Source organism: Chelon labrosus, assembly GCF_963514085.1.
Source record: "Chelon labrosus genome assembly, chromosome: 9".
Classification (NCBI taxonomy): Eukaryota; Metazoa; Chordata; class Actinopteri; order Mugiliformes; family Mugilidae; genus Chelon; species Chelon labrosus.
The window spans coordinates 3,630,357-3,655,976 of record NC_140359.1 but is presented as its reverse complement, the minus strand read 5'-3'; the positions used below and the strand labels follow the sequence as shown (position 1 = coordinate 3,655,976).

The 25,620-nt window shown below is 42.0% G+C and overlaps 3 protein-coding genes across 4 annotated transcripts; 1 reads left to right on the top strand and 2 right to left on the bottom strand.

Annotated features, from left to right (window-relative positions):
- Positions 1-1,828: 1,828 nt before the first annotated feature.
- LOC311492397 (folylpolyglutamate synthase, mitochondrial-like) lies at positions 1,829-10,060 on the bottom strand. 2 transcript variants are annotated; one of them, XM_084550662.1, is made up of 15 exons: positions 9,599-10,060; positions 9,318-9,446; positions 8,373-8,426; positions 8,220-8,284; positions 7,274-7,388; positions 5,794-5,871; positions 5,655-5,716; positions 5,466-5,568; positions 5,137-5,214; positions 4,591-4,747; positions 4,172-4,252; positions 3,190-3,337; positions 2,891-2,963; positions 2,749-2,803; positions 1,829-2,475 (listed from the first exon to the last, which is right to left on the bottom strand). In XM_084550662.1, the coding sequence occupies exons 1-15, from the start codon at positions 9,644-9,646 to the stop codon at positions 2,147-2,149; spliced, it is 1,575 nt and encodes a 524-aa protein (XP_084406788.1). In that variant the 5' UTR covers positions 9,647-10,060; the 3' UTR covers positions 1,829-2,146. The 2 variants fall into 2 exon arrangements, with proteins under 2 accessions (XP_084406788.1, XP_084406787.1); XM_084550661.1 differs by having other exon boundaries at positions 2,891-2,966; positions 9,599-10,058.
- Positions 10,061-20,608: 10,548 nt separating this feature from the next.
- Positions 20,609-23,222, top strand: tubb2b (tubulin, beta 2b). The gene is made up of 4 exons (XM_084551415.1): positions 20,609-20,767; positions 21,667-21,775; positions 21,870-21,980; positions 22,075-23,222. Exons 1-4 carry the CDS (start codon positions 20,711-20,713, stop codon positions 23,136-23,138), a joined length of 1,341 nt encoding a protein of 446 aa, XP_084407541.1. The 5' UTR covers positions 20,609-20,710; the 3' UTR covers positions 23,139-23,222.
- A 503-nt stretch (positions 23,223-23,725) lies between these two features.
- Positions 23,726-25,297, bottom strand: bcl2l16 (BCL2 like 16; the record flags this gene model as incomplete). Its single annotated transcript, XM_084551726.1, has 2 exons — positions 23,726-23,854; positions 24,815-25,297. The coding sequence occupies 2 exons, from the start codon at positions 25,295-25,297 to the stop codon at positions 23,726-23,728; spliced, it is 612 nt and encodes a 203-aa protein (XP_084407852.1).
- Between the last annotated feature and the right edge of the window lie 323 nt (positions 25,298-25,620).

Genomic DNA, 25,620 nt, shown 5'->3' with positions numbered 1-25,620 from the left:
GGATTTGAACAAAGCCAGCAGAGATCAAAGCGAACTTCCTCCTGTAATATGGAAAAGTAAAACGTTACATTTCATTTGGCTTTTAAGATTGTGTCTGACTGTCAGCTTAGTTCTGTCATTACTACCAGGAATTCACAGCAGGGGAGTGAAGACGGCCCAGACAGACATGTTTATCTGTGCTGCTGCTGCGGTTTGACTTTAATATGAGCTCTGCAGTTTGTTGTTGTGGATCTTTCATAAGAGAAGGCCTGAGGGTTAATGTGCAGCACGAGGATGGCGCAAACACAAAACACAAGGCCACAGATAGGAAGATTTTGGAGGCATGTCTGATGTCATGGTCTGATCCATCGTCCAGTCGTCTGACTTGTAGTAACTCCGACCTCTGCATCTCAGTTTGTCAGAAAAAAAAAAAGTAATATATTATGTTCTGACTCACTGGCTGCACTATCCCTCTAGGGGGGCACTGTGATATGATTTTTCCAACTCTTGGCAGGCAGCTTCATATGTTCCCAGACAGCAATTAGTTTCATTCAGTGAAATCCTCCCCTGTCCCAGGTTTGCTGTGTGTCAGCTAGTCTGTGGTGATATGAGATGTTATGCCTTGCACTGCCGCAACATGATTGGCTGATTAGACACTGGCATGAATATGATGGTATATAGGTGTTCTTAATAAAGTGATCTTTGAGTGCACTGTGCATTTAGGCCACAGTTATATACACCGATCAGGCATAACATTATGACCACCTTCCTAATATTATGTAGGTCTCCCTTGTGCCTCCAAAACTGTTGTGACTCATCAGAGAATGGACATGGACCTTCTGAGGGTGTCCTGTGGTGTCTGGCAACAGAATGTTGTTAGTAGGGGCCTTTGAGGGGAGGGGCCTCTGTGGATCATCCCACAGATACTTGATCAGTTTGGGATCTAGTGAATTTGGAGGCCAGGTCAACACCTTGTGCTGTTCTTCATGTTTTTTGAGTTGTTCCTAAAGCGTTTTTGTGTGTGTTCCTGTGTCAGGCTGCATCCTGCTGGGGATGGCTGCTGCCATCAAGGAGTGTCATTGCTATGGGGTGGGGGTGCCTGGTCTGGTCTAGGTGGGTGCTACATGTCTAAGTAACATCTACATGAATGCCAGGTCCAAAAGTTTCCAGAACAGTGAGTCACAAGATGGTTAAAGTTATTCACTTCTCCTGTCAGTGGTTTTAATGTTGTGGCTGATCGGTGTACATACTTAAATAGTAAATGATCTTGTAACGCCTTTCAGTGCTCAGAGTGCTTTACTATGACACATCTACCCACTCATTCATACTAATGGACACATAACTTGTGGTTTAGTGTGTTGCTCAAAGACACTTCAGCATGTGGTCCACACACCAGGGATCATAACTGTTAATCCTCTGGTTTGTGGACAACCTGCGTTACCTACTGAGCTACAGCAGTAGCCACTTCTGACAACAATGTATACAGACAGAATTATCAAAATGTTACACAGAATGTACTGTAAGTCATTATAGTTTTTTAAAATATAACAGACTGAATGATTCACAGCAAAAAGGTTTTGAGTTTGAACCTGGGGGCCTATCCATGCTGAGGTTGCATGTTTTCCCTGCGCCTGTATGAGTTTTCTTCATGTGCTGGTGATTCTAAATTGGCCGTAGGTGTGCATGTGAGTGTGAATGGTTGTCTGTCTCTCTGTGTTAGCCCTGCCTTAGACTGGTGACCTGTCCAGGGTGTACCCTGCCTCTTGTCCAATGAGAGCTCATTCTTCAGCGCCCATGTGACCCTCTAAGGATAGGCGGTGATAGATAATGAGGGCATGAATTTCTTTGGTATGTTTATACTGTAGTTTATTCATATTATTATTGTTAATTCATATATCACCAATGGTAACAGATCAACTAAACTTATCAAACTTAATGTAAAGGTATATAACGTATAAAACAGCAAAAGCACGTTGAGGCATTGATAAGATAACTAATGATCAGAAAAGGTGAAACACAAGTCACTCAAAATATAAATATTAAATGTTAACCAGAAAGTGTAAACTAAGCAGTGACAGCATCAACATTTAAAAGTTCTAACAAAAGACTGTATCAGTGGATTGTAAACAGAACTGGAGATACATTGGATCAAGTCATCCATCAATTCTTAATCTGCTGTGCTGAGGGAAGGTTCCAGATGTTTCAGCACTCCTCCCACCAGGTACAGGCTGCCAGTCACCAGCACAGAGCTACTCTGAGCCTCTGCTCTCAGCCTGTCAGGAGGCTCAGTGGAGTCAGGAGGGGCCGGCGCTGGCTGTTTTCTCCCGCTGATCCACTGGAGGGCGCTCAGGATGCAGGGAAACACCAGGCTGTGACTTTTGGTGCTGGTCACTGGGTGGCGCTGATGCGCTGCCTCTGTTGCACTCAATCTCTGCCAGATAGTCTGGTTTTCTCTGCAGCGGTCCAACATCTGCTGCACACTGGTGCTGTTCTGAGCTGCAGTGCACAGGGAAACACATGTGAAAGACTGTCCTCTGATTTACAACAAGAACAAGCAGCTGGAAGTTCACAGATTGCATTCAATAATAATAAAAAAAAAGAGTCTGCATTTTTATTATCTCCAGTGGCACAGGAGGTGCAGGCAAAGACCTATACCAACATATTTCCGCCTGTAGTACAGCAAAGTTAACAAATTCATGTTGTTGTTTCAGAGTGAGGTCTGCTTGGTGTTTAGTGAAATATCATTGCTTTACTGTCGTCTTATCTCACCTGCAGAGGCTTCAGTAATGTTGGGGCAGAAGAGCGTGTAGTCAAACTGGCATGGCTGCAAGGAACACAGAATAGTTTGATGGCATGTACACGTGCAGTGGTGTTGCTTATTAAGGAGCATTGTATTGTGTATCATATTTACAGCCAACAGTCGGAGCAAAGCAGCAGAGTCCCTCTCTCCTGTGGTGTTAAAGAGCAGGATTTTAAGTCCAGGCCTTCTAGAGGACAAAAGCACATCTAATGAATTCTTTCTTTAAAATGTCAGTTTTCAAAAAGAAACAAGAGAGGTTTTGTGCTATCTGTCTGAGATTTCAGCCTCCATCCAATTTAAGCGTGTTTAATCATATGTATGACCTGGGTAATCATCGTGTAGTCAAGTGTCTGTGCTTCAACCTTAAAGGCCCTTGGATACTCTATACGTGGTGTCGTGTGTGGCCGTACTGAGAGTGGTCTCTCTGCAGCGTCTCCTGTCTGAACCAGCGGATACAGGCCTCCATGCTGTCTGTGGTATGGGCTCCATCCAGGTAATATGTGACAGAGCCCTGCCTCAGCGTCTGGCTTCGTCCTAACCACTGCGTCTCCCGTAGACCTGGAAGGGAGAAGGGGCATGAAAGTCAAATGAAGTCCTCTGTCGTCAAACGGTCTGAGGTGAAAACGTGGGTAAAACCATCCGGACGAACTTCTGGAAGGAAAGTGCATGATGACGTGGGGAGGGAATGTGTGGGATGACCATTTGGCACTGATGCCAAATTAATGGCGTTAAATTCTAGCAAGTTCAAAGGCACTAATAATTCAGATTTTTCTCCCAGTTAAGGCACTACAGCCTGCAAAAGAAGGGACGAAGGGGCCTCTACTCCCTTCACAGACCCCACAGAGTACCCCACAATACACTGATACATCTCCACCTGTGCAAGATTTTGACTGCAGGTCCATACTCAAAGAGGGCCTTGGCAAAGCACATGAGAGAGGTGACTATGATTTGTGCCCTATAACATCAGTAGAACAAAATGATTGTCTCCACAGTGAAGCTCTCTAGTTCCTGACCTTAAAGTGGGCAGTATGTGACAAGTTCAAGCTTTATTTTTACCATGCTTCCCATTTCATCATCTATACCTACAACAGCCCTATCTCTGCCAAGATTAAAACAGTAGGCCACTGCTTGGTTAGCTTGCCACTTCAAAATCAGATACCAACCAGACAAAAAGAACACTGACTCAAACATTTTGGTATCAATGCATGATATCAATAATTACAATATTTAGTTTTATACCATTGAGTGTACAGAAAGATGGTAAAGGGGATCACCACCTCAGGAGGATCTGTTGGCATCGGGGCATCTAAAAGCTGAACCGATCCCCATGTTCTCTGAAACACTGGTGCAGTTATCTTAGAACAGGCAAATCAGTAAGTCATTTCAACTCACCTTTCAGCATGGCTGCGGTGGGCTTGAAAATGGGCCCCTGGGAGTTCAGTGTGCCGGCCACTTGAGCCAAACTGGGAACATCTGCAAGGAATCACAATATGAAAGTTTAAAAAAAAAAAAAAAAAAAAAAAAAAATCACAGGCAATGTCTGCACACAAAGAAGATACACATAAATTTGCTCGGAACATGTCTTTTGTCACTTGCACTTTATATACACTTTCACTTCTGACAATAATGAATTACTACCAGTAGAGAAATACAAATACTGTGCAGTTTCTCTTTTTCTCAAACACGATACATGCCTCTATATTTTCAGCTTACGCTACAAGTAAATATACTGCACGCTCACATAGCAAGATCACATTGCATGCATGTGGATCCTGATGCATTCAGATATGCCCAGATACAGACTCAGATACCTCCTCTCTCCTCAGTCTTGTGGCGCTGCAGCCAGCTGAAACTGAGCTGCAGGGCAAGTGATGCATTTAAGCGTTGGTGTTTTCCTGCCAGTCCCAGATGCACAGGACCGACCACACCCTCGTACTGATCCAACTCAGGACAAACCTGCAAGGGGCACTGCAGAGGACAGAAATGAATGAGTCACATGAGGGATTTGAGGCCTTTTTGACACCATTAATTCAAAAGAATATTAACTCCGTCCTCCAGCTGAAGTGAACTAGAATGGTGTGAACCAGGAAATGTCACATTTTAAGTGATCAAATTCAGTATTTACCAGGTTTACTGCAAAACAAACCAAAAAAAATGTGTGGCAAAGGATAATCAAACAATGGACGATTAGAATAAACCGTCTTCAGTTAAAGTGATGCTTACAAAAGAAGATCTTAAGCATTAAATAGAGAAATGTCAAATCAGCTGGAAACTGGCCCAAAACAGCTGCTGCAGGACGGTGTTAACATCAGAGTTCTAAGTAGAGGCTAAATGCTAGACAGTGTCGTCCTCCTTACCCCCATCTCTTCAGCACGGCTCTGCAGGACTCTCAGAGAGCTGGGTGTCTGTCGGACAGTAAAAGCGGGGACACCTGGCTGAGGGCATATTTGTCAGAATCAGTTTGTCTTCACGAATACTGTTTAAAGTTTGAGTACCGATTTGCTCTGTGAGTCGCAGAATCAGTGTCAAGTTAATTGCAATACTCTGTCTCAGGCAGTATCATCAGCTCCCTGTCTGAGTGCTTCATCTTAAATTCACGTAAATAACAGTGTAGCTGCTAATAAGCCTAATAAATCAACAAAGCATAAAGCTTTCCAAATATAAAACAGTATTCCAGAGACAGAACCTTAAATATTCCGGCCTTCTGCCACGCAATCTTCTCCATCGTATCTCCCAGCAAACTGCAGTGATCCAAACCAAGAGATGTGACCCCACACACCCACGGCTTCCTGTAAACCAAACATGAAGTTTAGCTTCTGCAGACAAAACAGAAAAAGTATTTTTTTAATGGGATATGCAGATAAGAAGCCATTACCTGATTATGTTTGTGCAGTCGTACTGGCCTCCAATCCCAACTTCTATCACCGCTAAATCCACCTGTTATTTAGAGAAATGCCTTTGAGAACAAAGCTTAGCGTGTGTGAGTGTGCGTGCGTGTGTGTTTGTGAGCTTACTCGCTCCTGCAGGAAGACATGGAAAGCCAGAAGAGTCAGGAACTGGAAATAGGAGGGCAGGGTGCCTCCATGGACATCCTGTGGATGCATCGACGTGAATGTGTTACTGAAGCTACCTGGGATTAGTGGGTTTTATCAGCCTGACACATTAGGTATGACTGAAGAAAGACTTAATGGGTTAGATGTTCCACATCCAAAGTATTTAAAAATGTCCAGACACACAAGTCATTCCCTTGACTTCATCATACACATAGTTCCATCATATTTCTAAAACAGATGAGCCACCAGTAATCCTGTTACTGGGGAGACCATCTGAAAAACCCTGCGACCCTTCACAGGACCAAGCGGTTACAGAAGATGAATGAATGAATGAATATGCAGGTAAGTAGTGCTATGTTGTCATCCATTGGTTACGTCAGGAAGTGTTACACCCCTCTGTGCATCTCCACTGAGGCGTTAATCAGTACCAAGAATGTGAACTTCAGACTTGCATACTTGGAAGTTGAGACTTGACAGACAGTCACGAGGAAGCAGGACAAACATGCTGGAATTAGAGCAGCAGTGAACTTGATGACACCCACACAATGTATTCTTGGATACCTGGCTTTGCCAAGTCCACACAAGTTACCACCAGATGGGAACTTGGATTGGATTGATGGATTGGAATGGTACTTGTGCAATAATGATTCAAAATTCAAGTACAGACACGAACACATACTGATTGCATACTTGGTGTCTTTTGCTGGTGCGTGAACTTAATTAGTCTGCACAGCCACGTCTGAGAAGGTGTGGATAAAAGACAAGGCTGAAGAGGCCTGAAGAAAAGTCAGTGCTCTCATTCTGATCAGCTGCCATTTTTATTTTCATTTATTTTGTGACTCTAATGTCTGGTTACAGTTTTATGCTGCACACCTCAAGCTGGTTCACATCTGGCATATTTTGGACTTGATTTTTACTGTCTTATTAGAGTTTTAATGTAAACTTTAGGGGTTGAGCTTTAACTGTTTTTTCTCACAGTTAGATCAGACAGTCCATCTTGGCTACAGTTTTCCATTTTAACTCGGTAAAGTTTGTTAAAGGAAGCCTGCTACCATGATGGTGTTAGCATTTAGCTCAAAGCACCCCTGTGCCACAAGTAACGTTAAAGCATGAACAGTTAACAGCGATTAAGGCATTTGTCGAGAACGCCTGCCCTGTAGACTAGTACTATCCAACTGCGTGCAGACGTGTATTCTCTTTTTTCTCTGTATCGGTTAAAATACGTCTCATAATGGAATCCTGTTACCAGACTTCCATTCTGGTAAGATTTCAGTCCGACTATACTAGGTTAAATTCACCAAATGAAATCTGATACTCATATGTATTTACTTCTCCTGTTTTATTTAGTTTGTATTGTTTGTTTCATTTGTCTTTAAGACTGTAGACAAGTGCATTCTTCATTCACACTCCATTATAGTCAGATGGGCAGTGTAAATCCTACCTTTGTGTCCTCTAGCTGCTCGTAAGCCTCCCAGAAGTACTTTGTGAAAAGCACCCTGCTGATTGGCCAGCCGTTGATGCGTATCCTCTCTCTGACATGAACCAAATGCGGAGAGCTAAGGGCAGAGAGGCCACGGTTATTTTTCCCGCTGAAACTCCACAAACAGCAAGCTCTGACCAATAAAAGTAACATATATCCTTTACTGCATTTTGGAATAGTTTTTGAAGAATTGCCAGTATAATATGAAACCCTAGAACATATAACATATTATTGAACTTATAGTGATCAATCCCATTTGCACCAATATAAAGCTATTAACCAACCTATTAACAATCCTAATGATGATTATTTCCATTCAAATGTCTTAGTGAAGGTAATAATTACATCTCTCTCATTTCACTTCCTGTCCTATGCAGATAACATTACAGCCACATGTTGTAAAACTGTGCAGCAATAAGACAAATACATGTATGTCAATGCACAACTGAGAAAACAAACCAGAGATAACCTCTTATTATCTCTCACACAGGTCACCCGGCTTGAAACGACAGTGTGAGTTAACCATTGATCAACTGAAAAGCAAGCAGCAAAGTCCAGACTAGAAACTGAAAAATGACATTCATGTTTGCATCGGTAAGTTGACTTCTGTGTATGAGAACAAACAGCTGTTGTGGATGAAAACGAAACATTGAACCATGCCACTGCCTTGATTTATTAGTAGTAACTGTAAAGTTGATTATTTTAGCTGATTGGCGTCACTTGTTATTGAATACATCAATATTTGAAGCACTTAGAGGGCATGAGTTGGTCTTTTTTAATGCAACCAGTTTGGATAATTTAAAAGTTAAAACATTTAAAAGACAAATTTAAAAAGTAAATACATACAATACATAAACAACTGAAAAACTATTAATTCTCATTAAAAACAAAAGCTCATTTGTCATACCTGTAAAATCCCGTACGAAAGCCATGACTCCTGAGCACTCTTTCAGTAAAAGCACATGTTGAACCCTGGAAAAATAATTTAAAAAAAAAATAAATAATACTTTTTATTGTTCACAGTGGACAGTTTAAACAATTTTTTCAGTCTGTGTCATACCTTTCCTTTTGTCCCGGCAACGTGAATGATGTTGAGTTTGTCCAGTTCCCTCACCTGAAGGAATGACACATCCACACTTTAGAAACACATCCCAATGTTTGTTTGAAAGCACCTCTGATAGAGTGAATGGTTCTTTATAGATTCATCACATGATTATGTGGAGGACCAAGTGCTGTAGTCACATTAACGAACACTATATGTTATCAGCAATATCATCAATATCAATATATATCATTAAGATGACCGATTGTGTAGGTCCCCTCTTTGCAGCCAAAACAACCCTGACCCGTCAAGGCATATACTCAACCACACCTCTGAAGGTGTGCTGTGGTGTCTAGCAACAAGATGTTAGCAGCAGATCCTTTAAGTCCTGCTAGTAGAAAGGTGGGTACTCCATGGATCAGATTTTATTTTGTCCAGCACATCCCACAGATGCTCTGTTGGACTGAGATCTATGTAATTTGGAGGCCAAGTCAACACCTTCAACTTGTTGTCATGTGCCTCAAACTATTCCTGAACCATTGTAACTTTATAGCTTTGTTGTTAAAAGGCTTTCCAGGATCTGCAACAATGCTTAGGTAGGAGGTATGTCAAAGTAACATCCACATGAATGGCAGAACCCAAGGTGTCCCAAATCATCACAACCCCACAGACTACTGCAGACCAGGAACTCCTCACAAGATCTGTAGTTTGGTCCTTGTCAAAGCCACTCAGATCCTTCTACTTCTATGTACGCTGCTTATGTCAATTGTTTTCCACCGGCATGATAATAGCTAACGGAAACAGAAGATTCCTGAGATTGTAATATTCACAGTAACTCTGTAGTTACTTTCAAAATGTGGCTTTGCACAGTGACATTTACCTCAGGATTACAGACTATAATGAAAGCAAACACATGTGGATGGTGTTAGAATAATTACTACTGTATATTGTATATGTACGTACAGCTAAGCCGGTGCGGTGGAGGAATCCCTTCATGGCCTGGATCTGCAGACCTGGATTCTGTTGACGTTCATGCAGCCTTTCCAAAACTGCAGCATGATTCTGCAGGCTGTTCAGGATGCATAAAGCTCCCTGACACAAACACAAAAAGACACACAATGACACTCTCCAGTCCAGCCAAATTATAGCATGCAAAAAAAGAAAAGCACATGTCACCTGTTATCATCATACAAAGTGAGCAGGAAATTAAAATACAGGAGGCTCACATGTTTAATGAAACTCACTTGAAAAGTCTTGGTCCGGTTCACGACAGCAGTTTGACCCAGTACCATGGCAGCAAACCTGATCAATGAAAGTTGTCACCACTCCATGAAAACTACAGAAAGGTGGATTTACATGCTGGCAAAAATTACTTTATAACTCTAATAACATAACCAGCAATAAATACTCTCCGTGAGACGGTGACAGGCTGAACGTGAGAGATATCATACTAGTCCAATCAGGTTCTTGTCACACCCACCCACCTTTTTTCTTTTTTTCGTTTTTTTTTTGTCAACATGAGACGGCTGTTTGCACAAGATGTCTGCTGAGGACAAAAGGAAAGACACATACAGAGACAGACACAGTGCTAACACTGATAATCATTTCATTTGAAACAACTGAAACCAAATGTGCATTGAAGCAGTTTAAAGCGATAATACTGAGAGCTTGAGTGAAATTGTTGGAGTGTGCTGTACCCATGGGCGTCACACCCGTGGGGGATGGGGCTGTTGCAACAACCCCACTTTTTCAACAAGGTGATTCCCCCCCACCCCCCACTTTTTCCTAACTTTTTCCCCGCCCTGGCAGTGTACCAACGTACCGAAATGGAGCGCACCTCAGTCCCCCAGACATGAAAACCCATTGGTCAAGTTAGATTGATTGACAACCATCCAGCCAATCACAGCCATTTGTCCAAACCCACTAGTCCCGGCCGCCCGGGAAAGTAAACAGTAACATGCTAACATTAGGCGCGTTCGACTTCATGCAGATCTGTGCAGATCTGACTTGACGTGATGCATGCTGGGTTGTTATGCTCATAGATCTCGAATATGATTGGTTAAAATGAACTTGTTCTACCCAGCATGCATCACGTCAAGTCAGATCTGCACAGATCTGCATGAAGTCGAACGCGCCTATTGAGCTACCGTCAATCACTGCTGCACACAGCGAACAGAGCAGAAGAATGAAACGGTAATTTAAGTTAAGTTAAGTTAAGTTAAGTTAATAATGTAGAATTTTCTCTGTAAATAACTAAACTGTGTCTTGCTTTGTGGCATGTCAGCTAATATTAAGCAAGCCAGGTGGCAAACAAAGTTAATGCAAGCCCAGTAAAGTTAATGGAAACTGACAGTTTTCTAGAGCCACTGATTTAGATATTATTCAACATTATCATTATTCTTTGTGTTAGGAATGACAAAAAGGAAAAGGCAGCAGAAGATTGACTTATTTTTCCACTCAAGTTGTCATGTAATTAGGTGACAGGAGGAAAACAAAGCTGTCAATCCATAAATGCACTAATTCAATTTTATACTAGTACATATTCTTGCATTAATGCCATGTAGGTGTTCATTTATGTAACTTAAAGCTATTTGTTGGAGCTTAAAACCTTCTTTTCAATGAAGAAAATCCCCTACATCAACTCATCCCTGTTACTGCTCTCAGAAACTAGAAAAGAACAGAAATGAAGACAATGAAATGCAATAAAACTATTAAAATCTTAAATAATAAGAGAAATAAAATAATAATATAGAGTACGATAAAGGCTAGGATGAAAATATATGTGAAATAATTAATAAAAAGCAGATAAAAACAACAAAAGAAAGGAATGTTTCCTCATCAAAATCAAGGCTGTAGAGGTTTGTTCTAGGTTTACATAAAATATTTCAACACTTCCATGTTGAGGAACATTAACATTGAGTTCTCTATGTAGGATGAGGAAGGGAAGTCCAGGAGTCAGGACAATGGAGAGCATGGAGAAGATGAGGGAGAGAACAGGAGAGAAGAGAAGGAGAACATAAGAGAAGAAGAAGGGGAGAACATGAGAGGAGAGGGAGGGAACACAGTGTTCTTGTCACTCACACTTGTTCCTAATAAAACATAAATGAATTGCTTAATACCATGGTATGTGATTGTTTGTGAGTATATATCTTGGGTTACATCGCGTTGTGCTATAATCTACAGGGACCAAAGGTGGTTGAAGTGCTCATGTGCTACCCCTAGAACCTTAAAAGTAGAGAGGGTGTCTGCCTCCTGAACCCAAAATGGGAGCTGGTTCCACAGGAGAGGAGCCTGATAGCTGAAAGCTCTGCCTCCCATTCTACTTTTTGAAATTCTAGGAACCACAAGTAGGCCTGCACTTTCAGACCGAAGTGATCTGTTGAGATGATATGGTACAATGAGGTCTTTCAGATATGATGGAGCTAGGCCTTTAAGGGTCTTGAACGTAATCAGGAGGATTTAAAATTCTATTCTAGATTTTAAAGGGAGCCAATGAAGAGAAGCTAAAACTGGAGTAATATGATCTCTCTAGCTAATTCCTGTCAATGCTAAAATTTTAAAGAGCAAATTTTAAAGAGCTATTTGGACAGCCAGACAGTAATGAATTACAGTAATCCAGCCTGGATGACACAAATGCATGAACTAGTTTTTCAGCATCACTCTGAGACAGGATGTTCCTAATTTTGATGATATTACGCAGGTGAAAGAAGGCAGTCCTGGTTACTTGCTTTATGTGCAATTTAAAGGACATATCCATGGTGCAACTAGCCATAAGAAGATCAACTGTAACTATAAAGGGATGCTCAGTATTTAAAAATACAGTGACATAGATCATGAGTGACTATTATTAAGGGGCTCTAAGTGAGTCAAGAAATAAAGTTACCTCAACAGCATCAGTCTGCAATAGCTTCATATTAACGCATTTATGAATAAACACGCAGGAGTACAGGTCTTCAAAATAAATGGCTCAGCGTGTGTGCATGATCATAAGGGTGCACCAAAATGAGCCTTCTGTGGGAAAACAATTCTAAAGAATTACCACTAGGTGTCAGCCCAATACAACAGAACAGATTCTGTGCTCTGCTCACTACTGAACACCATGTTATTTAGAATTACACAGTCTTCATAGAGATAAGATTCTATGATTACGTCTACAGATTGATTTGCGGCCCATTCCATGCCAATTATTTTTATCCAGCTTTTAGGATCAACCAATCACACCTTTTGAAATGATGACTCATACTCAGCCATGGGGTCAACCACACCTCCTCACTAACATAAGAGTTTCTCTCCATTCCTTGCTGGAATCACTCCTAAGCTAAGACTCCTTGCTAGGAATGTTTAGGCTAAGTTAGGAGCTCTCTGATAGGATTCTCAGAATCTTTAGGAATACAAGCCCAGGTTAAATGACACTTTTATTGCTTCATTTTTATTTATACTTGTCTTCTATCTCAGGGTATAGGATTAAAGTTCAAATTACATGGGGTGCACAAAAATTATTTTAAGTAGAGCGTATGATTAGCCAGATTTGAGATAGTATGAAAGTAACGCGTAGACATTAAATATTGCATAGTGTGCCAAAAAGTTAAATAACATACTCACAACGTAACAGTAATTTGACTAAGAATCTACATTTGGACAGTGAAAAACCATGAAATGCTTGGTGGCTGTCTGTCTGTCTGTCTGTCTGTCTGGAAAGCAGTCCTGAATAGTGTGTGAACAGGGAAGTGGTGAGCAGCAATAATAAAAACAGGAGGAAACAGTGCAGATAAGAATGAATGTGTTCTGTGTCAGTCTGTTTTGCCTACTGTCCACTGTCCAGGTATGAGGACTGGGATGGTATTGGGTGAAGCATCTGCCATGTCACTGGCTGGCATAGAGCGCCCCCCTGTGGCTGAGGGTCCTGAGAACCACTGCCTTTTGTAAGAAATTCATCTCCACCTCATTGAGCACAGAGGAAACACAATTGTTCCACGCTTCCTCTGAAGTACAGTCTTCCACAGAACAAATACTTGAGACCGAATAAAGCACCAAAGCAGAATTAACTTCCCCTTTAATGCTGCGGTTTTATTCTTTGTGTCACTGGGTTTTAGAAGGGAATTCACTCTTTCTAGCAGCATTTGTAAGTATCCTAAATCCTAACAGAATGGAGGACCCTTTGATTTGATTTTAATAATACAGTGGTTTGTGTCTCTTCTATTCTTATTCTGTTCATCTAAAAGAAAAAAGCAAGTAGAGGACAAATTCTGACATCAGAGGATGACCAGTTTAAAGACAGACACTTATATAGCACCACTGACAATACAAGCTGTCTAAAGATGCTTTAAAGAACAAAGAGGCTGAAACCCCCAGAGCAAGAACTATGGCTTTTAACAGAAAGAAACATTGAGCAGAACCCAGTTCACACGGGTAGGTCCATCTGCTTGAGGTCATCTAGGTAGAGACAGAAAAAGAGAGAATAGAAAGGGAGAGGAGAAGAAGATGAGGAATGCATCAGTCATACATCTGAATACACGAATACACAAGAGACTAACAATGAATAAAAATGAATGGATAGAGTCATTCAAAATATTAATTGTTGAAAGGTTTAGTGAGTATACAGAGTGCACAGACAGTTATTGTTAAAGAGATCAACATGGGCACAGGGACATTAAACAGTCAGTGACAATAGTGGCGCTCTTTCAGGTGAGTTGGTTATTATAATATATGAGGAATCATAAACAGGTTGGACAATTATGCATTCAGGTAAGAATGGACAACTACAAGGCATGAAATCTGGCCAGGTTGGTGAGGCGTGGACCACAGATCAGAAACACGCAATTACAGGCGGGGGATGGTCACAGGAAGATGGGGGATGAGGGAAAAGGAGCTAATAACCTGCTATATAGTAGTAGCCTAGTCCCCCAGCAGCCTAAGCCTATGGCAGCATAACTAAGGGATGGTTTAGGGCCCCCCCCCCCCCCTTTTTTTTTTTATGTCAATGGCTGTTGACTAGTGCTATGGCATCTACCCTATAGAGACAAACCATGAATGTGGACATACAGCCACACAAACACACGTACACAATGACACCAGGGAAAATGTTCAGTTGGATTTTGAAGAGGATAGAGGTGATAGATCACAACTGATCAGGGACAAAAGAGACACTTCTGATAGAGATGACTCTTTTTTAGTGTACTGATACTGTACATATTTATATGTATTGTAGACAATCATTTTTACTGTTCATGACTATTTGGCTGCTCCTTTCACAGCCATTGCATAATTTACAGGAGATACTGTGTATTTTGCACATGTACATACAGACCTATGTACAGTATGAATACATGAGGTGTACACATGCATTATTTTATTCATCACTGTTATTTTTTAGCACGTAGATTGCTGTACTGTCCTCTGTCTGCTTGTTCTAATACTGCTGTGTCACCCTGAATTTTTCACATGGATGCATAAAGTCGACTCTGTATTGCTTTGGGAGCAAATACACAGATTTACTACTTTTGACATTCAGGTGGAAATATGTGAGCTTCTTGAGTCTGACAGTCATCCAGTTTCAGTGTTACAGAGACGATGAAAATGCATTTTCTTGTCTGCACTGTCTGGCTCACATTAAACCACATTTCCCATAAACCCTCTTCCTTCCAGGACCTGGTCCCTCCCCCATCTCAACCGGATGGGAGTCGTTTTCTCTGCAGTGCAGTCACAAAGCAGCCTTTCCAGGCCTCCAGTGCTTTTGGTGATAACATTCAGTGATGAGTATGAAAGGATTTATAAATGTGGGCTGGCTGGATGCAGCAAATGTGAGCTTGTAAAAACAACAGCAGTAGGTGGTAGTGTAGAAATAGACCCTGGCTTTGGCGCAGGCAGCTGGGCTAGCAGCAACACCCCAACATTATGACTGTATGTTGTACTTTTTGTAACATGATATGTGAGCAGGGTGGGCCGATGCACTGCGGACTTCCCCTGGACCATGGCTGCGCTGTGGGGCTGTGGCTGTGCATGGCTTGCCGGTGACTGTCTGGCTGTATTAGCATCAAATGGACTTCCTGACTCAACTCCCCAGAGAGCAGGCAAGCAGGCACGGCCCTCTTAAAGACAACGCATGTGGAAATCAATGGAGGGCTGCACTTCCCCCATCGTATTATTCAAAAGACAGGCAAACAGGCATTCTCTCTTCCACTTCGATTCCATATTTCTGGCTTATGTGGCCTAAATTATACAGATATTTTGTCCAACTTCATGCAGTTTATCAAATTTGCCTGTAGTCTATATTAACCATTGTTAATTGGAGGTCCTCATGTCTTATTCATAGTTTCTGCTCTAAAAAGGCTACAGCTAAGGAGGAGGTGAAGTTAAGAAAGAGAACGTGAGATTCAAGGTTTTTCTACTAAATAGAAAAGCATAATTTCACCCCAAAACTCATTATTAATGCATCTGGATTACATTTAAGGAAGGACAAAATGCAAAAATTAAACCAATTCTAATAATTTTGCTTTCTTCTCCATGCTGGATAAACATTATTATATAATTATAAATCCATTATATAAATGAATTCATCATCTTGATTGTGATTTAAAAGTAGCTTAGGCACAAAGCCACACAATACCTAGTCGAGACAGAGACTGAAATGACATACTGCTGCTCTGGTTTAGCGTGAGTTTAACATGAGCTTTTATGTTTTCAAATCTAGTTGCTGAAAATGCTGTGTAACAAAATATTTCTAGGGCGTGTTATTCTTGTGTTTTGGGTAAAACAGAAAAGAAATTATAAATTAATAAATTAATTTTGACCAAATATAACATGTTTCGTAGCTGCACGGCTTACAATGGCATGTTTTTATCTCACATACATCTAAGTATGGTTTCACTAATCATCTATCAGTGGCCTAAATCTAAAAATATCAGTGCTTCAATCACACGCCTCTGTAAAAGGCGTACCTATTCTTTTTTTCTTTCCCAGATGATCCACTGAATTTCCCAGGGTCTTTTTACAAAGCTAGCTCAGGGTGTAACCAGCAGTCCGACAAACACAGTTTGTTCTGACACACTTTGATGGGATCTAATGTGTGTCTGTGGCCTGAAGGGGCTGTGGCTTGCAGCAGAGTACGAATCTGCTTGAATGCTGCTGCAGTGGGGAGTGGGTAATCTGAGATGGGAGTGAATCAGTGGTTCTACTGTACATGAGCTCAGCTGCTCCTGTCTAACAGCTGTCTACCATGATAGCCCATTACCCACAATATCTGCATAACGGAGCATTGTCCCATCTGATAAATTATTGCCCCCAAAAGACATTTAAGTGCTTGTGATATTCTATGTCTTCATAGTTATGTACAAACTGTACAAACTGCAGTGAAAATACTGCAGTTTATACAGTTTGTTGTGTGTACAGTGATTTGGATAGGGAAGGAAACATTAGTTTTATTCTGCTTCCGCAAAAGGGGAATGGCAGACAATATTTTCTCTGCTGCTTTACAATTTACATATGGTCACTTATGTGTTGTATTAATTGTGACAAACACTAATCAACCACAACATTAAAACCACTGACAGGAGAAGTAAGTAACATTGACCATCTTGTGACAATTCAGTGTTATGCTGGGAAACATTTGGACCTGGCATTCATGTGGATGTTACTTAGACATGTAGAACCCACCTAGACCAGACCAGGCATCCCCACCCCATAGCAATGACACTGCCTGATGGCAGCAGCCATCCCCAGCAGGATGCAGCCTGACACTGTCATTTTTATTCCAGGATCTATTCAAATCTACTTGAAATTTAGGCTCATCCAAAATTCTGCAGTACCGACAGGAACTAGAAAAAAAAAATCACGTTCTCATAATTTTCACTATAACCCATTCACGGCTCTTCCTGGTCTCTGTCCTCTCCTGTCCATTAGATTCCTCCCATTTTTTCTAATTGCACAAACTTTACGTTCAGATTACATCAGTGACTCTGCATGTAATCTTGTTAAAAAGCATTATAACCTCCATGGGCGTGTCCATCTCAGCAGCATCTGTTTCCTTCTCACAATATTGATCTGGCTGCTGGAAGCTGAGTGCTTATTGCTGCAGTGCCCCGAGAGGTGCTGAGTCATGAGAATCAGTCCACTGTTTAGCAGGGCTTCACAGAGACACACAGCGAGCTACTCTACTGTAAGCATGCTGCAGGAAGTGCTACATCATCGGTGTACTCATAAAAAGCATCAAACAGCAAAAAGTGTCCTCCCACTGATCTGAAAGGCTTTTGTTTTTTTTCATGCATTAAGCTCCAGCTGATCTGACTCAAGCTGTCTCTGCAAACAACTAAATGCACGCAATGTATCCTCCCAAAGAAGATCAATGAATAATTGATCGGTTATAGCACAAAGGAAACAGACTGCAGAGGAACAAAACCGACGGAGATCAAAGAAAATCTCGACCAGTTCCTGAGGGTGGAGCTGAATTTGCGAATATTTGTTTTATTTTATTAAATAAACATTAACAGTGACAATGCTGACTGCAGCTACAATGTTCACTGTCCTACTAGGACAAATTGGGCACTTCAACCGATGCTACATCACGTTGTCCCTGATTCTGGATCCATCTCACCCCTATGTGGACATACTCGAGGTATTCTATGGCTGAGGCTATTACATTTCCCACCAATGATAGGAAAGCGATGCTACAACAGAAATATTTTCAGTGACTTCAATTTAGGGGCCAGATGTATAAAGATATAAAGATGTGATTTTCAGGAGTAACTAAACTGGCACAGAGCCTGGAATTCAAACCCATCCAACGCGTCTGGGATGAACCGGAACAACAAGTTATTGCAGCATTTTAACTTTCCAAGTTAGGCCTTGGCTAAAAACAAAACAAACAAAAAAACACCTATTGATATAATACATTCTGATGTCAAAAAACTAAATCGGTGAAATAAACGCTGTCCTCAGTTGCTAAAAAATAAATAATCCAGCAACAACACTTTCATGTAGTTGAAAAACACAGATAAATGGTTTGAAGCAGCTGAGGACATGCTACGTTTGACAGGAGACAACGTAAACCTTCAGAGTGCTGTATATAAGCTTTGTTTATGGATGGGTGGTGAATGGTTTTAGGCTTTTGTAGCTCTGCTCCTCTCTTGTTACAGTGTCAGTAGATCATGTGGGTGTATATTCAGGAGTATAGTATGTCAAATACGGTTGAATGCAAAACAGTTGGGTTAAAAATTGCATTCATTTACAATAAATTTGCATTATACAAATAATATTCCATCCACCCATGAATTTTCATCCTCTTATCCATGGGCGGGTCGTGGTGGCAACAGGCTAAGCAAAGAATTCAAGACATCCATCTCCCCAGCAACGCATTCCAGTTCCTCTGGTGGGATCCTGAGACGTTCCAAGACCATATAACCCCGCAGCAAACTCTGGGTCTAGCCCGAGATCTTCTCCCAGCTGGCCGTGCCCAGTAAACCTCTAAAGGGACCCAGTACGTATCCTCATCTGACTCCCGAACCACCTCAACTAGTCTCTACTGACTCAAACGAGCAGTAGAGACTACTGTATTATTCAAACAGGGGTGTAATTGATATCATGAGGAAACATGCCTTTGATGGAGTCTGAAAACTGTTAGGAGCATCATTATTTTCCCAACATAAAATGCTCAAACTGTTGTCCCACAAACCTGTCAACTTGAAGAATTTGGTCTGGTTAAAATGTTAAAAAGTTTCTGTAAATAGAGCACATTCATTCTTTGGCTTCAGTGATCCTATACGCTGGTGGGGAACCCCTGGTTCTGTTGTGGAGAACCATCCAGTAAGCCCAAATTTCTCTCTGTCCACCTGCAACTACAAAGCCCAGTGCAGTGAAGGAAAACTAGATCCTCATTTGCTACTATCTCTGTCACATAACTCTGCAAAACAGAGAGGCTTTTGTGTTTCAAATTACAATGCACACACAGAAGAGACGACCATGACCTACATACTGTATGTCATGTTTAACATGGGTCTGCTGGATGTAAAGGCATCCAGGCTTAGGATCACTGAATTCATAATTTAGATTTAATGAGACTTTACCAGTCCACACAAGAACTAATCTACATAAAAATGTACGGTATGCATTTTTACAGTGCTAAAGGCTTGGGAGTTCCATGGAAAGCCTATAAAGCCCTGTGCTAATGCACAGATGAACCGCTAAGGAGCGTGATGTTTCCCCCCTCAGTCTTCACAGACATGGCCGTGGCAATTGTACCAAGCAGAAGTGTTGGCGTCATTCTTCCCTGGCATTCAGATTAACTATTAATAAGACTGTGTGCCCTCATTTCACAACTGTGCTTTAAAGCAGCCAAACAAATGACAGTCTGTCAGAGCCAGCTTCTGAACATTTTTTATGTTTAAAGGTTACAAAAGGCCATTTCAGACCAATAAAATATGACTATGACATCCACACCTTAGTAAATTCCTTTACAAATATAAACTTTATACTTTGTATAATGTGAATCTTGCTGATTTTAAATGTAAGGCAATGTGGATCTGGTGTTTTATACTGAATCACTTCTCTTCACCATCATTTGACAACTGTAGACACTTTTTGGTTGTCTGCTTTGTTAATCATCAGTCTACTATTTGGTGTATTGTTAACTAAAACGTAAAAGGCAAAAATAATTTCACACTGTCACACATGTCTAAGAAAGTGTCCGTCCTACATACCAGATCTTTACCAGACTGAATCAGTGAAAGGGGAACTAATCTCTGCAATGAGCTGATGCTGTGGCTCGCCTGAAAAGCTGTAGACGCCCTAGCCTAAAAAACACATGACTAAGAACCACAGACATGGCCGTCATGTTGCGACAGTTTCCGCTAATGAAACTTATGCTAAACTGGACCATTGTGTTCCATTTATCAGCCACGTGGACTGTAACTAAATAGCCGCCCTCGACTGGAATTGCAGTTTTATCATTTGCACAAACAAAAACATTTTAAATCGATCAACCACACAGAAGATGTTTCGCTATTTTAAACATGTGTTTACGGGTGGCTGTAAGATGCAAAATAAAATCTCTCCGTCGATATCATTTTTTTCTTCCGCCATCACGAGGGAAGTAGGCCAACGTCTACAGCTTAGACGTTAGTCACACGTTTGAGATGAAAGTGATTGACAGACGGATTGGACCAATAGCGGATAAGCATCTGAACATTGGATTGGTTCAAATTTCTGACCGTCAAGTGTGCTTGCACGCAATAGCTAATACGCGTAGGAGCTGAGGGGTAAGGGGCGGATCCTGTGTCAGTATAAAGTAAAGAGTTCATGCGTCCAGTACGCACTTTAAGAAAGCCAAAGTCATTCGTTGAAGGTGTTGTCTACCTCCAGTAAATATGAGGGAAATTGTTCATCTCCAGGCTGGTCAGTGCGGAAACCAGATTGGTGCCAAGGTTAGTAAAACTGTCTTTGCCTTTTGATTGCTAAACAGAGAATTTTATTTTATTTTTTTTAATATATGGAAAAACGCCGTTTTCATTGCTCTTGAAGCCGGTGCTTTGTCCCAGAAACCACACCCTGGGAACATCAGCTTGTCCTACTTTTGAAATAGCCCCTATCTAACATTTATTTTAACTGTATTTGCACTTTAAGTCGTCTTTAGAACGGTAATATGTCGACGTGTAATCGAATAAATTTAACAAAAGTGCCTTATTTTTTTTAACTTGTCCATTTATTTAGTTTTTGTTGGTTTTGTCCCTTAAGCGTTGCTTAAGGGGCAAATATAAACATCTTTAGAAAAGTAACGCTTAATAATGGATAGATTTGCGTAGCTGCATATGACTTATGTTTCAACGGATATTTTACTGCAATGCGAAAAAGGAAGTGATGCGAATGAGTGGTAACATGAAACTCAACCCCCTTTAATCGCATAACAAAAGTACAGAATATGTATGTGGATTTTCATTTTTTTTTTTTAGCGAGATTTTGTGATTTTGTTTTTTTTTTTATTGATTTTTTATTTTTTTTTATGTAAGACCACCCGGCTCATTGAGGCCTACTTGGCAGTCCCTTTTGACTGGCGCCCGGCTTTTGCCTGAAGAGGGCGGTTAGTGACGTAGGAAGAAATTTAAAATTCATAACCATGGCGGCCAATAGAGGGTCAGGCCGCGCGCGCCTATGGACGTACGGCGGGAAAATTGATACAACTTTTGAATAACAACCTCTATTTATAAATCCTCACTTGTAAATGTTTAACTAGAATAAGTAGGTTAACAAATTGCTTGAATGCTTCCTGGATTGTTATGGAGTCCTGTTTATCTAAAACATGTTTGCATAATTTTATTTCTTTCAGTTCTGGGAAGTGATTAGTGATGAGCATGGTATTGACCCAACTGGTACTTACCATGGTGACAGTGACCTGCAGCTGGACAGGATCAATGTCTACTACAATGAAGCCTCAGGTAAGTCAGACATTAGTGATGTTTATTGCATAAAAACATTTCTCCCTCCCCCCCCCCTTTATTTTTCACCTCATGCCTGCTTTCTGTTTTATAGGTGGCAAATATGTGCCCCGTGCTGTGCTTGTGGATCTGGAGCCAGGCACCATGGACTCTGTGAGGTCTGGACCTTTTGGCCAGGTCTTCAGGCCAGACAACTTTGTTTTCGGTGGGTTTATTATGAGTTCAGATTATTTATTTATTTATTTTAAATTGCATCACATGATTTACTGTTAAATTAAACCTGGATTCTTCATTTGCAGGCCAGAGTGGTGCTGGTAACAACTGGGCCAAGGGTCACTACACAGAGGGTGCAGAGCTGGTGGACTCTGTCCTGGATGTAGTGAGGAAGGAGGCAGAGAGCTGTGACTGCCTTCAGGGCTTCCAGCTTACACATTCCCTTGGTGGTGGTACAGGCTCTGGTATGGGCACCCTGCTCATCAGCAAAATCCGTGAAGAATATCCCGACCGAATCATGAACACCTTCAGCGTGGTGCCTTCCCCTAAAGTATCAGACACCGTTGTTGAGCCCTACAATGCTACACTGTCGGTCCACCAGCTTGTAGAGAACACAGATGAGACCTATTGCATCGATAATGAGGCCCTTTATGATATCTGCTTCCGCACCCTTAAACTAACAACCCCCTCATACGGTGACCTCAACCACTTGGTTTCTGCAACCATGAGCGGCGTCACCACCTGCCTCAGGTTCCCCGGACAGCTCAATGCTGACCTGCGTAAGCTGGCTGTAAACATGGTGCCATTCCCCCGCCTGCACTTCTTTATGCCAGGCTTTGCTCCCCTCACAAGCAGAGGCAGCCAGCAGTACAGATCACTCACTGTGCCAGAGCTCACCCAGCAGATGTTCGATGCCAAGAACATGATGGCTGCCTGCGACCCACGTCACGGCCGCTACCTGACAGTGGCTGCCATCTTCCGTGGTCGCATGTCCATGAAGGAGGTGGACGAGCAGATGCTCAATGTGCAGAACAAGAACAGCAGCTACTTCGTTGAATGGATCCCCAACAACGTCAAGACTGCCGTGTGTGACATTCCTCCCCGTGGTCTCAAGATGGCTGCCACCTTCATCGGCAACAGCACTGCCATCCAGGAGCTGTTCAAGCGTATCTCTGAGCAGTTCACAGCCATGTTCAGGCGCAAGGCTTTCCTCCACTGGTACACTGGCGAGGGTATGGATGAGATGGAGTTCACTGAGGCAGAGAGCAACATGAACGACCTGGTGTCTGAATATCAGCAGTACCAGGACGCCACTGCTGAGGAGGAGGGCGAGTTCGAGGAGGAGGAAGGTGACGAGGACCTGCCTTAATTTACTTGTCTCTAAAAGTTCTGCTGTCAGTTTATGTGTTTTTCGAATTTCTGTGTAAGTGTTCTGAATAAAAAGTTCACCGCATATTTGATGTGTTCCTGGCTTTAATGACCTAATGCATATTTAATAAGTTGATTTATGCACTGTACATAAAGTGCATAGCTGATCTTTTATCAGGTATATCCCCTCCTAGAACTCACATGTGCATACTTATGATATACAGTGCCTCTAAGTTTTAACAAAAAGAACCTGAGTTTAATAGTGAATGCATAAATACACATGTCGCCTGGTCAGTCTGCTCCGTAATCCTGACTACCTTGAAGTAATAATACCAGATCAGAGTTAATATATTGCTCCACTAACATCACTAGCCATCAACTTTAGCCAGTATGTGATTAGAATGGTTTAAATTTGTCACGGGTTTGTACACGTGACCACTAGAACACTCAGTGTGGTGTAAGAACCACGCTGATGTGTTTGAGAAGTTACAGCAGAAAAGATGTACTAAAACACCCATGCAGACATTATTCATATAACGGCATGCATCTGAACAGTCTCTGCTTCAGGCCACAAGGTGGCAGTGTTTGCTAAGCCATTTTTTTCCACAGGCTGTAGATAAGGATGCTTGTGGCTAATGCAAGGAGTGTCCAACAGCACACTTTCTTCACCTGCCCCTCCAAATTTTGCTTCTCTCCAAAGCGTGATACAAAGCCACCCTGTCGGAAATAAAGAAGCAGAGGAAAATTTCACATTAAGTACGTTTAATCTTTTTCTGATGAGCAGCTTTCGTAGCTGGATGAGCAACACTGTAAAGCGTATCCCAGACCCCAAAACTTCAAAGGTCCAAGTTCAGTGTGGTCATTTGTGTAACTAAAATATGTGTCACTACAGTACAATATGAACTGAAATGGCAGGCACCTATCTCCCCACTGTGGGACAAATTAAAGGATTATCTTAACATGCATATACCTGAATGAACGCATCTTACTCACGTTTCGCAAAGGCGATGTACAGAAAGTGGAGGGGAGATGAGGTTCAGTGGAGTCCCACAGCTAAATTCTGCCTCAGGCCCCCCCTGGCAAGTTAATTCAACTCAGGCAGCTTTGCATGGGAAGCAACTGAGAGGGGATCTAACCAGAACAAACATCTAACATTGCAGTCTCTGTGAGCGACCCCGAGCTTCACAAACTCTGGATTTGTCAAAAATAATTGGTTCCAGTGGGCAGGGCTGGCGTTTAAAGCGGGGCTCCATTAATTTTACATGTTTAGGACTGTTTAATAATAGCTAAGAGCACTAAACAGAGAAGAGGAAGGAGTCTTGTACAGAAGAATAAGCATTTTTAACAGACAGTCTGTCAAAACCAGGGATATGGAGTTTACAAGAAGTGGGTATTTACCAGACTCTGGTGATATCAAATGGCATCATGGGAAGTGCAGGATCCAGGGTTTTGGGGTCTTGGGATTAAGTCAGTGAATTTCATCCTGCCTCAGTTTTTAACTAGTCTGTCTTTTAGGCTCTGTCTCTTGCACATCCTTGAGCTCAGTTAAGAGCAATATTGTAAGTCAGTGAAGTGCTCCTGGTAAAGAACAGGGTGTCACTGTTGTTTGACAGAGCTGTGTTGTAGGTGTTAGTTCAGTCCTTTCTTTCTAAAGTAGAATTGTAAATATCCACTTACCCATCCTCCCTTGTTTCGTATCTCAGGGCAGATAACCCTCTCCACATAGGCCCCCACACACTCCTTCAGCTGGGGAAGGACCTCCACCATGTCCCTCTCATGGCAGTGCAGAGCCATCTGGCCAGCCAACACATACACTGACAGCACAGCGCTCCAGGCCAGGTCCCTGCGCTGCCCTCTGGGGACAGGGGGGAAGAAGTGCTCGTCCAGGATGCTCACGAGCATGGGGCACGCTGTGTTCTCCGTCACGTCCTGGAAGATGCGAGGCCATCGTCTGAAGAAGATGGGGAAACGGATGAGAAGCTCATCCCCGGCGTGGCGCAAGGCTGCTGTGCAGGCTGTAGGGGCGGGACCCATACCCCCATCTGCCCCACCTCTGGTTACATAGTCTATGTAGTCATGGGCCATCAGAAAAGCCTCTCTCACAAGCAGGTCAGGACTGTTCAGGCCCAGTCTGGCCTCTGGCATCTCTGACTGACACATGGCTGCCTCTGACTGCAACTGCACTAATCACCAAGCTCTATCCTCATTACACCACAGGACAGCTCCAAAGCCAAGCAGCACAGCCATTCTCAAAGCCATCAGTCTGTCAGAGTGCTGCAGGGATAATGTGAATGCAAAAATGAGCAGGAATAAATACATATGACTTATGTGTACTCCAGTGTCATTTAAGAAAATAAAGAATCCATAACTCACCTTTATTTTGTATTTTCACACACCAGTTAAATTAGTAAGAAAACAGAAATAAAATAAAAAATAACGACAGCAGCAGGTGAAGGAGTGTTGGGGACCAGAGGAGAGTGTGT